Genomic DNA, 11,447 nt, shown 5'->3' with positions numbered 1-11,447 from the left:
AAAAAAAAAAAAATAGAATTTGGGGAAGGGATTTCTAAGAGGACAACCAAGGTATAGGAAGAATTGAGAAGACTAAAGAGTTCTGAGCTCTCCTGGCCAGAGATAATTGCCTCAACCAGGGCTGTGTCACTCTCCTTTTTATTTATTTATTTATTTATTTATTTCTGATACAGAGCCTTACTCTGTCGCTCAGGCTAGAGTGCAATGGCGTGATCTCTGCTCACTGCAACCTCAGCCTCCCAGGTTCAAGTGATTCTCCTGCTTTCAGCCTCCCAAATAGCTGAGATTACACGCATCCACTACCACGCCCAGCTAATTTTTGCATTTTTAGTAGAGACAGGGTTTCACCATGTTGGCCAGGCTGATCTCAGACTCCTGACCTCAGGTGATCCGCCTGCCCCAGCCTCCCAAAGTACTGGGGTTACAGGCGGGAGCTACCGCACGACAGCTTTTTTTTTTTTTTGGACAGAGTTTCGCTCTTGTTGCCCAGGCTGGAGTGCAGTGGTGCAATCTTGGCCCACTGCAACCTCTGCCTCCCAGATTCAAGTGATTCCCCTGCCTCAGCCTCCCGAGTCGCTGGGATTACAGGCACGCACCATCACACTCATTTAGTAGAGACGGGGTTCCACCATGTTGGCCAGCCGGGTCTTGAACTCCTGACCTAGTGATTCACCCGCCTCAGCTTCCCAAAGTGCTGGGATTACAGGCGTGAGTCAACGCACCTAGCCGGCCTCTCCTTTTAATTTTTATTTTATTTTATTTTAGGTACTTATTTATTTATTTTGAGACAGAGTCTTACTCTGTCACCTAGGCTAGAGTACAGTGGTGCAATCTGGGCTCACTGCAACCTTCACCTCCTGGGCTCAAATGATTCTCTTGCCTCCGCCTCCCGAGTAGCTGGGATTACAGGCATGTGCCACCATGCCCAGCTAATTTTGTATTTTTTAATAGAGATGGGGTTTCTCCATGTTGCTCAGGCTGGTCTCAAACTCCCGACCTCAGATGATCCACCCCCTTCGGCCTCCCAGAGTGCTGGGATTACAGGCGTGAGCCACCGTGCGCAGCCTCTATGCTTTCTTTCAAAGGGTACATATAATGCATAGGATTTGGAGAGGTGGGGAAGTGTGGAGAGAGAAGATGTTTTTAAGAATTTGGCATGGAAAGACAAGCACACCTTAATCCTCTTCCAGGCTCAACCAAATTCCATTCTGAAGTGTTTAAAAGCAAAACTTTGGAATCAGACACACCCAGGACACCACATGGAAACTCTTGCACAGTGCTGGGCCCAGAGTAAGTGCCACTCATTTCCCAGGCCCGAGTCTGTGACCCTGACCCTGCCTGCCAGAGCACATAGCAGCACCAGAAATGTAAATCATCAATCATCTGGTTCCCCGAGGCCAGAGGCAGCTTCCTTAAAAGTCAGGTCCTTTACTCCCTTGCACCCTGTGGAATCTTGCTTAGTCGCTTCTTTGGAAAGATTTCATGAAAGGGATCCAAACCATAACTGAAGGAGGAAGAAGGCAACTGACTGTCCCTGCCCTGGGAGCTGGGGAGGGAGAGGGAGCCCACACCAGGGCCGACAGGGAGGCAGAGGCAGACAATCCAGCCTGCAGTTCTAGACCCAAGGCTGTGGCTGGCTCTCCTAGCTGGGCTGGCAGAATGGGTAGTTCTTGGGGAGGTTTCCTGAATTGTAGGAGGGTGGAGTTCAGGTTAGAATGAAGGGGCCAGGACTGGGGTAAAGGCAGAGTATTCTGGTGGCTTCCTCAGCCACATGTGCACAAGCATGCACTCTCTCTCTCTCTCATTCTCTCTCTCTGTCTCCCCCTCCACTCTACCACAGGGACTGCCTCTTCCCAGCTTTGGAATCAATTCCCTGGGACTCCTGGGAGACCAGCACCTGAGGGTCAGAGAGCTTATGAGGAGATTTGGCCCACAGAGACCATAAGTGCCCTCAAGTAACAAGAAAGATGCACCCAGTGAGTGTCCTGGATCTGGCGGGCTCCCTCTCTAGGATAGTTACTGTGGGCTCAGTGGGAAGACTGATCCACCAAATAGCCAGATCAGGCCAGGTGCAGTGGCTCACATCTGCCTGTAATCTCAACGGTTTGAGAGGCCGAGGTGGGAGGATTGCTTGAGGCCAGGGGTTTGAGACCAGCCTGGACAACATAGTGAGACCCCCATCTCTACAAAAAACCAAACTTTTTAAGTTAGCTGGACATGGTGGTGCATGCCTGTAGTCCCAACTACTCAGGAGGCTAAGGTGGGAGGATCACTTCAGCCTAGGAGTTCGAGGCTGCAGTGAGCTACGATTGTGCCACTGCATTCCAACCTGGGCAACAGAGTGAGACTGTCTCAAAAAAAATAAACAAACAAACAAATACCCAGATCATCTGGAAACCTGGAAACCTGGCACTGACAGTCCCTGAGCTCTGGGATTTAGGAGGCTGAGACTGTGGCAGGAGTTTGGCAGCTGTGAAATTCAGGAGCTGCTGGCTCCTCTGATCCCCCAGGGACGTGTCCCTGCGGATCCTCAAGTTCCAAAGCACCCACTTGGATGCCTAGCTCCAGGTTGTTAGAGGAATCACAGGCAGGGAGAGGTTGGGGGCTTCCTGAGGGGGGTTTGCATCCTCAGCCTGGCTAACTCTGACATTCACAGGCCTTAGCTCAGTGGCCTTTGGGAATCCAGGCAGGCTGGGGGGCCCTGGCGGATGGGATGGGGTAGGAGTACTGGGCAGGGGGAGGTGGGAGACTGTTCAGTCTCTCTTTCTTTGACAGCTAACATTTTCCAGAGCTGGCGCCTGCAGGGGAAAGGAAATCAGAGCTTCCCACCTCACACATCTTTTTCCCATTTTGTTCATGCTGCACAGAGAAAACCATTAGGGCTAGGTCAGTCTGGGGCCTCCCCCGCCCGCCCATCTCTCAGCCCTGCTATAAGGAGGGGTGGGGGTGGGGGGTCATTGCAAGGACAAGGCCCTAGCCTGGCTAAGAGGCCAGACTCTGAACTCTTGTATCCCTTCTTAATTCCCTGCTAGTTCAAGATGGGAGAGTGGGGGCGGGGACCAGGAGTCTGGGCTCCTGGGGCCCTCCTTTATTCTGCTCAAATCCCCCAACACCTCTGACTATCTCCCTGGAGTCTGACTCACTGGCCCCAAGGAAAGGGCCTGCCTGGCTGCCAGTCCTGGGTCTGGTCTGCAGCAGGAAGGGCCCAGAGGTTGGGGAAGCTGGTCCTTATTTCCCAACTTCTGGGACCCCAGCCTTCTCCCTGGAACCCCTAGGAAATCTGGTTTCCACAGGTCCCTAGGAAGTAGGCTGGGGGATGGCTGCTGGGTCCCACTGTCTGGAGACAAGAGCTGCATTTGGGGACTTGAGAGGAGGGAAATGGGAGCCCCAAGGAGCCTTGGAGAGGAGTTCTGCACAAGCTGGCTGACCACTGTCCTGAAGCTGAGCCATTAGCTCCTCCTACCCTGCCTCCTAGGGACAGTGAGTCCAATATCCTCTTTCTGTCCCCACATAGAACCTCAAAACCCAGACCTGCACCCCTCTCAGTCTCCTCTTCTCTGGGACCTTGCCTTTCTCTTCTCCTCTTGCCTCTTTCCTCTTAAATCCCAGAATCCAGTTATCTGGCCCAGTGCCCACCCCGCTTGCAGCACACTCCCCACCCAACCTTTTCCTTCTTCCTCCAGAAACTCCAGATCATCTCAGTGCCAGGGGGTGGGGGGAAGGTGAAGGTGCCTAGACCCTGGATCTTCTATTTCCCATCCTCAGAGGGTGGGAGAGGAGGCATCTGAGACATGGCCTGTGTTCCCCAGGTCTAGCACCCTGGCAGGGTCGAAGGCGGCAAGCTGGTTGTGCACTTTGTCTAGGGCTGGCCACTTCTAGGTGCCACGCGAGCCCATGTGTTCAGCTTGCCAAACTTGCCATGGCTACACCTTTGGCCTCCTGCCCTGGGCTACCAGGGGTTAAGAGGCCAGTGCAGGGTGAAGGGTGGGAGTGGTGGAGGGGTCCAGCCCTAGAAACTGGATCTTAAAAGCCAAGAGGAGTTTAACTGCAGGTCAAGTCACTGCGTGGACTGACTTCTCCATCCAGGGAACTGAAACCCAGTCTGGACAAGCCCTCAACCAGTGCATCCCCACCTCCTCCCTCTCCCTTCCCGCGGCTCAGCAGCCCAGCCCAGCCCTGAGAAGAGCGTTGGCAGCTGGAGCTGGGAATGAGGTGGCAGAGCCAAGAACAACAGAGGCACCGCCTGGGCGCTGTGCAGATCCTCCCTGGTCTGCCCACAATGCCTCTTGTCAAAGTCAGAGGCACCACCTGGCCACCTGGGTGCTGCGCAGACCCTCTCCTTATCTGACTGTCATCCTGGTCAGCCCCCTCCTCCCAGTCTATGGTCCTGACCTTACCTGGCCATACCTGCCTCTCTTTGCCAGGCCTCAGGGCTGGCCCTGGAGGTTACTATCATCCCCTGCCTTTGGGTCCAGTTACCCCTTTCCCCAGGTCACTCAGGCTTCTCTACCCTGACCATCCCTAGTTTTCATGGTCTCTCTCCTGCATCCAAATGTTTCTGGGAAATGAGTTGCCTCCTTTCTAGATTTCTGACCCTTCTCCCTGCTTGCACTTCAGTTTGCTGGAAACTTTTTTCAGGCCTAACTCCTATGTATACTGCTGCGAGGACAATTTCATTTGGGACAAATCAGAGCCTGGCCTTCTCAGACTTGAAAAGGGCTGAGCTCCTGAACCCAGAGAGATAAGAAAGCAGCACTATGTACCAAGGATCAGGCCAGACTGGGAGGCAGCCTGCCTGAGTCTGTGCTCTATGCTGAGTGGAATCCTGAGGGCTCAGGGTGGCCAGGAGACAGAACTCTCTTGCCCCAGCTGCTCCCAGCCCCTCTCTCCTACTCTCAGACTTCCCTGCATTCTGTAGAAGTCCTGAATTCATTGCTGCCCCTACGCTGAGTAGCAGAGATCCAGGTGTCTAGCCCCACCTGGGTTTAATTTCTACATGCGTTCCAGCCAACAAACTCTCTGACCCAGCAGATGAAATAACACTGCCCAGGGTGAGGTTCTTCTCCAAATGCTGAATTTGGCCAGAGAATCTTCATGGCCCCGGTTGGGGGTGAGGCTGGGGGCTTAATCACTCTCCCACACTTCCCATCCCCAGTCAACCCTTCCCTCTCCAGCAGCTGGGCTGGGTGGTCACTCCTCCCTGCTAGCCTCAAGGAAGTAATGGAGAAGGGAGGGGGGTCTCCTCTTCCCAAGTCCTAGACCCCTGAGTTATACACACATCTACAGCCACTCACACTCTTCACCATCCAGGAGCCCTGTCCTGCCCATCTCTGTTCCTTCAGGTGTAAGACCAGCCACCTTCCTTTTAGCCACACCACCATGGAACAAAGCCCCAGAATGTTGCTCTCCTAAGTCTCTAAGCTTGTTTCCTCCTCACTCCACCCCTACCTATCCCACCTCTGCGCCACCCCCCCCAGCTTTTCTCATCAACTTTGCACCCTCCCCTCACTGAGTCTCCAGATTCCTGGGGGGGGCCCAAGAGGGTTATGACTAAAGCTCCTGCAAAGGGTCACCCTGGGCAGATCTGTAGCAGATTTGGTCATAATTAAAAGGCCAGAGGCACTGGGAAATTCCTTCTCCTTATTGATCCCAGTGGGAAATTAAAGCCAGTTGTTTGTGACTGAGTGGCTGATGAGGGCTGCAGCTCCTCCCCATTGCCTGCTTCCAGGGTCCTAGCCCCTGCTCCTTGCCTCTAGGCATCTCCATCCTCCTTGGTTAGTCCCCTCCCCCAAGCCCCTTCACTCTCTCATCTCCCACCCCTCAGCCTCCCCGAGTTCCCTTCCCCAGCATCTTTCCTAAGCACCCTCCACGCCTGCTGCTCCTTGGGGTAACAGGGCTGCTAGAGGGTGAGACCTCAGCCTCAGCTATTCAGCATCCTGCTTAGACCCCCTACCCACCTCCCTCAACCAGGGTTGGGATGCTAGGGCTGGAGCTGGAGCTCAGGCCCAGAGCTGCCAAACCGCAAATGCTAACATCTGGAAAGAATTCCTCTCCCAGCCCGACTTCCCTTTGTCTTACTTATGTCTCTTTGGAAATCATGTCTGGTGGGCTGGTGGGGGGAGTGGGGAAGTGAGGAGAGGAGAGTGGGCCCAGGTCTCCCTGCCCCCACCCCAGGGAGCCCCACTCCCTGGCTCTAGCCTCCCCAACAGCCTCAGCCAAGCCATTCAGTCTGTGCTGCCCTGCTCTAGCATCGAGGGGCCAATCACCCCCTCCTATGAACTCTGTTCCTGCATCCTGGTGACCATCTTTTGGGTGAGGTTTTAACATCCTTAGTCACTGACAAGGCTGTGGGGGAGAGTGCACTGGTCCTTTTGTCGTGCGGGAGGAGGGATGCCTATTGAGCAGGAGGCTGGGCGCTTCTAGCTGGGGGCTGGAGAGGGCTGGTGGTGTGGAGACGGACATAATGACCTGGGTGGGGGAGGAAGGGGGCAGTGAAGGGAAGGAGGAGCAGCAGGAGTCTGGTTTCCACCATGTTCCCTCCTCTAGCCTCTCCTCATCCCTTTGGCCAGGAGCCGGATTTCACTGTCAGAACCTAATCCCCCTCCTTTACCTACAGCATTGCTGAGCAGGGAGGATGGGGGAGGAGCTCTGGCTGTGCCTGCAACCCCAGGCCCTAAGCACTTCCCAGGGACCCCCCCACAACCCCACTTCCTTCCACCACCTCTGCTTTTGTCTGTCCTTCCTCAGAGAGCTCCTTGACCTGCTGCCCTCTTCCTTCCAGAAGCCCAGGCCCCCCAAACACCCCCAAATAAGCTCTCCCACACAAAACCTGGACCCCTAAACCCAGGCTGAAGTATTCAGCTCCCTTCTTCAAATCTCAGTTTGTTGGCTACTGCAGGCGGGGCCCCATAGAGAAGTCCTTTCTGCAGTGGAATCTCCATCCCTCCTGCTGCGGAGTCAGTCGAGCTGCTTTATTTTCTCACCCACCCATTTCTGCAGATTTCCCTCTCTGCAACCCGGAGGCCCGACCCCCCAGTACATTCTCCAGCCTTCAGTTCTCAATGCTGAGGTCACTCTGGCCCCTCTCCTTTGGTCATCTTCCTCCGGACTCCTCCCCAGCTCCCACCAAAGCCCCCAACTCCCTAGATCCTTCCTAGGTTCTAAGCATAAGGGCTCAGAGATCTGAGAGAGACTGCCTGCTCCACCCTTGGCCACGCTGGCGAGGAGGGGCCGGGGCAGGGACCCAGGGCTGGGACCAGATGTGGGGTTTTTCTTCCCGCCTCAGAAGGAGCTGGGAGGGAGAGTCCGGGGAGGGTGGGGGATGGGATGCAGCAGGACCACGTGCGTCGGTTCGCCCAGGGCCACCGGTCCGAAGGGCCCCCCGCGTTGGACACGCCGGGACGGTTCCTTTGGCTCCAATCACTGCATCCCGCCAGGCTCCGCTCCTCTGCGGTTTCCGGCCTCAGGTCCCAGGCCTGTCTCCGAGGCTCCCTGCCTGACCTCAGTTTTTGTTTCTCCGTCTCCCTGCCATCTCCACTGGGGTCTCGCCCACTCCCACTCGGGTCTCTGCAGGAAGCCTTGCCCTCCTCCCACCCTCTTTGATCTCCCGTTTCAAAGCCGCTCGCCAAGGGAGGGGAGGTAGCTCCTTCCGCCCGTTTTACAGCTCAGGATGGTGACACCTGAGACCCTGCTCCGCCTTCTCCCCGGGCACCCATCCTCCCTCCTATCTAGGTGGCGGAGCAGCTCGCCAGGGCTCCGCGCCTCTGTCCCCGCCTCCCTCCCTTCCGCCTACGGAGACCCCTTCGGGGTCTGGGGAGTGAAGCGACAGAGAAAGCGCTTTAATAAAGACCTCGCGTCAAGTGATTGCCTGTGACCTCTGCCCTCCCAGCCTCGCGCCCTGGGCTCCTGCTTAACCCTTCAGTGTCCGCCCAGCGCATTAAGGGGAGCGAGTCACCTGGCGACTACTTCCAGAGTCCCCAGGCACTAGGTGAGCCCGAAGCAGGGTGGAGGGGTCGGGGGACCGTGCCACCCCCGCCCAGCCTCTCCGAGTTGTTCCAGCAGGGGGCGCCGTTGCCTCACTTAGATCCCTAATCCCCCAGAACCCCGGAGCTCCCCTGCCCCTCTCTGAGTTCGAAGTGGTCCCACTGGATCCAGTTCAGGCTTCAATGGAGCCAGGGCTCAGTTGCCGATTTTCCCCGGTCAGCTACGGCTCAAGATCTGGAATCCGCCCGCGGGTGGGGTCGCCAGGTGTCCAGCGCCAAGGAGTTGAATGCACCAAGTCAGGCTGGGGATGGGTGGCGAACAGGCGAGACGGGAGGAACTCGGGTGGGGGACAGCCACACACGAGCCCTGAGCATCTGCGCCCGCAGCTGGCTCCCAGCGCCTAGGCGGACAGCGCAATTCAAGTGCAGGCTTTGCGTCCGCTTCCCCATCCACTCACTAACGCAGGAGAAGGCTATCTTGGTCCCCAGAGAAGCCTGGACCCACACACCGGCTAGATCCAGAGGTTGGTGGCGGGGGCGCAGGGCCCCCCAAGTGGGGGAGGGGGCGGAGCGGAAGGCGGGGCCACTTCAATCCTGGGCAGGGGCGGTTCCGCACAGGGTATAAAAGCTGTCGGCGCTGGAGCCCAGGCCAGCTTTGGGGTTGTCCCTGGTCGTATCTTGGTTCCTGAACCTCACAACCCGGCGACGGCGACGTCTCTTTTGACTAAAAGACAGTGTCCAGTGCTCCAGCCTAGGGGTCTAAGGGGACCGCCACCCGCGCTGCCACCATGCCCAACTTCTCTGGCAACTGGAAAATCATCCGATCGGAAAACTTCGAGGATTTGCTCAAAGTGCTGGGTAAGGAAATGTTCGAGGGCCCAGGTGGGGCAAGGGGGGCTCTGGAGTCCTCGAAGGTGGGGATGAAAAAGAAAGCGGGACCACAGGGCGTGAGACACTGGGCGCCTGCATCCCTGAAAAACGTGCCAGGCGTCCGGGTCCCGGGGCGCTGGGCACGACGCCTAAATCCCGCTTTCTCCTACGGGGCCCCACCGGTGCCAGCACTGCGGTGACTCACAGCCTGTGAATCACGTAGAAACCAGAAGCGCGAGGTTGGCCTCTGGGGGAACGGGAGGCTGGCCTCAGCGGCCGGACTCGGCGGGCCGAGGCACCTGGCTGTCCGCAGTTCGGAAGCTGCGGGCTGGTGGAGCCACGAACCCTGCATCCAGACTGGGAGCCCGGTTCCCTAACCTGCCCAGCCGCCCAGAGACATTCCAATCTCCTTCCCGGTGCCCCCCTCGGTAACCCAATCCCCAGAGCAGGCTCATTACCCCTAGGCGCCCAGCTCTGCCTACCAGGTGATCTGCCGCCCCAGCGCCCCCTGAGCTCCCCTTTCCTCCCGGTCTGCACTTTCCACTCTTCTCTCCCTACCCCCCATCTGTGAGACAAGTATTTTACTACAGCGAGCAGCTCCAGAGTTCTAAAATCGCTAGGGATAATTATCACTTTCTTGGATTTCAACAAATGGTTTCGTGTGAAACCCCAATCCCACATTTCCAAAAATCTAGGTTCCCACCGCCCTCCCCACATCTTAGATCAGCTGCAGCCCAACTGGGTGTGTTGGTCAAAGGTGGGGAAAACAAAGTCAATCCAGACTGCCCTTCCCACTTTCCCGGCCCACTTTCTGTGTGCTCTCTGGGCCAACTGGGCTAGACATCTGGGGCTCTGGGGGAGAGATGGACGATAGTTAAGGACCCCAGTCACTGGGAGCGTAAGGACAGGCCTGCTGCCTTCAATTCCTGCACTGAACAGAGAGAGGTTAGTTGGGCTGGGCTGGGCCAGGGGTAGGGAGGGAGGGCACCCTGGACTATAGGAGTGAGTCTGGATCTAAGAAGGATCTGGAATGTTGCAGAGAGAGCAGGAATCTCCATCATTCCTTGCTGTTGGTTCTTCCTGCGATCTAACCACAATACTTCTTGGAGTCATATCAGTCTTTCTCGCTCTGTCCTTGCTGAACTTAAAGACGAAAAGATAGAAGTTTTCTCTTTGGAAAGCCTAGATAAGCCTAGATGCCACTCCCTCCTCATCTTCTCCGGATTCTGGCTCCTGTCCCCAGTGGATGAGGTGGTGGCCTGGCACATCCTGTCCCCAGTGGATGAGGTGGTGGCCTGGCACACTCCCAGGCCCCAGCTGAAGAGTAAGAATCAAGGCCCCAGTCCTGCTGTCTGTCTTCAGTCTGTTTGTCCTCTCTGCGGGGTCTCTCTGAGCCACGTGCCCTCCTCAGGCCCTGCAGGGGGGAGATTAAAAACAGATCCATTAGACAAACACAGTCCTGAGCCAGTCAAGGCCAGCTGAGCTGGGCCCCCAGCTCCACAGGCACGAGGGGCTCGCTGAAGGGATGTCTCCTCCGAACCCAGCCTTGCCTCTGCAGGAACTTCGGTCCTGGCACACCCCTCTTAGCTCTAGTCAAGGGTCCATCTCAATAAGACTTGGGGACCTCAGTCATTTCTCCCTAGACCCAAGAGTTCAGCAGCCAACTATGGGGGTCCTGGGCTCCCCAGGGACAAGGCTTCCTCTCTCCCTCTCTCTTCTGTTTGGAGTAGGGTAGGTATGCTTTGGCGCTGAGGGGAAAGAGGATTTGTTTCTCTACGAACCCAGGTCTGGAGGAGGGCCAGGGAGTTGGCCGGATCAGGGGCAGGGAAATCCTGCTGCCTGGCGGAGGGCCCTTTCACCCCCACCTAGTGCATCACTGGCTGTACTCCAGGACAGGGTGGCAGATCAGGCCAGGTGAGGTGGGTGTGTGGAGCTTAGACCTGGAGCCCATCCAGAGAGGCCCCCTGCTCTGCACATCTTCCTTTCGGAGGGGCGCTGTCTCCTATCTCCCCCACTTCGGTTAATAAGTGGGGAGCAGAGAGAAGGGGTCCAATCTGGGCTGGGATATGGAGGTGTGAGGTGCACAGAGAGTCTGAATTCACAGAGGCTGAATGAGATAGCCAGACCCTGTGAGGGGAATGGGGGGTCCTGGAGTAGGGGACACATCACACAGAGCAGGAAGGGCAGGCTCCTTTTCTATCCCTTCTTCTCATGGCAGAGGGGGGTTCCCTTGAGGGGACAGGGATATGGGAGTCTTCCAGAAGGGCAGAGGAGCACGGTGCCTAATGAAGGGAGCTTTGTCTGAACCCCAGCTATTTGCTTTCCTTTTTTTTTTTTTTTAATGGTGGGATCTCACTACATTGCCCAATCTGGTCTCAAACTTCTGGGCTTAAGCAATTCTCCTGCCTTGGCCTCCCAAAGTACTGGGATTATAGGCATGAGCCATGGCACCTGACCCTTTGCCTTCCTTTTATCAGTAAAAATACTACCAACAATAACAGCTACTGTTTCCTGAAAACTTAAGCATATGCCTGGCACTGTGTGTGCTGAGTCCTAAACATGTACCATTCCAATTGGCTATTTTTTTTTTTTTTT

The 11,447-nt window shown here is 56.3% G+C and overlaps 1 protein-coding gene across 3 annotated transcripts in view; it reads left to right on the top strand.

Annotated features, from left to right (window-relative positions):
• The first annotated feature begins 8,467 nt into the window (after positions 1-8,467).
• The window catches only part of CRABP2 (cellular retinoic acid binding protein 2), a 5,920-nt gene continuing 2,940 nt past the window's right edge, over positions 8,468-11,447 (top strand). For 2 of the 3 annotated variants that reach the window (XM_011928443.1, XM_011928445.1), the window contains exon 1: positions 8,550-8,840. In XM_011928443.1, coding sequence (XP_011783833.1) covers positions 8,771-8,840 — 70 coding nt within the window. In that variant the 5' untranslated portion in view covers positions 8,550-8,770. Of the gene's footprint in view, positions 8,507-8,549; positions 8,841-11,447 lie in introns of those variants that run through there. The other variant, XM_011928444.1, reaches the window with a different exon arrangement.

Source organism: Colobus angolensis, unplaced genomic scaffold, assembly GCF_000951035.1.
Source record: "Colobus angolensis palliatus isolate OR3802 unplaced genomic scaffold, Cang.pa_1.0 Scaffold77, whole genome shotgun sequence".
Lineage (NCBI taxonomy): Eukaryota > Metazoa > Chordata > Mammalia > Primates > Cercopithecidae > Colobus > Colobus angolensis.
This window is presented reverse-complemented; position numbering and strand designations above follow the sequence as displayed.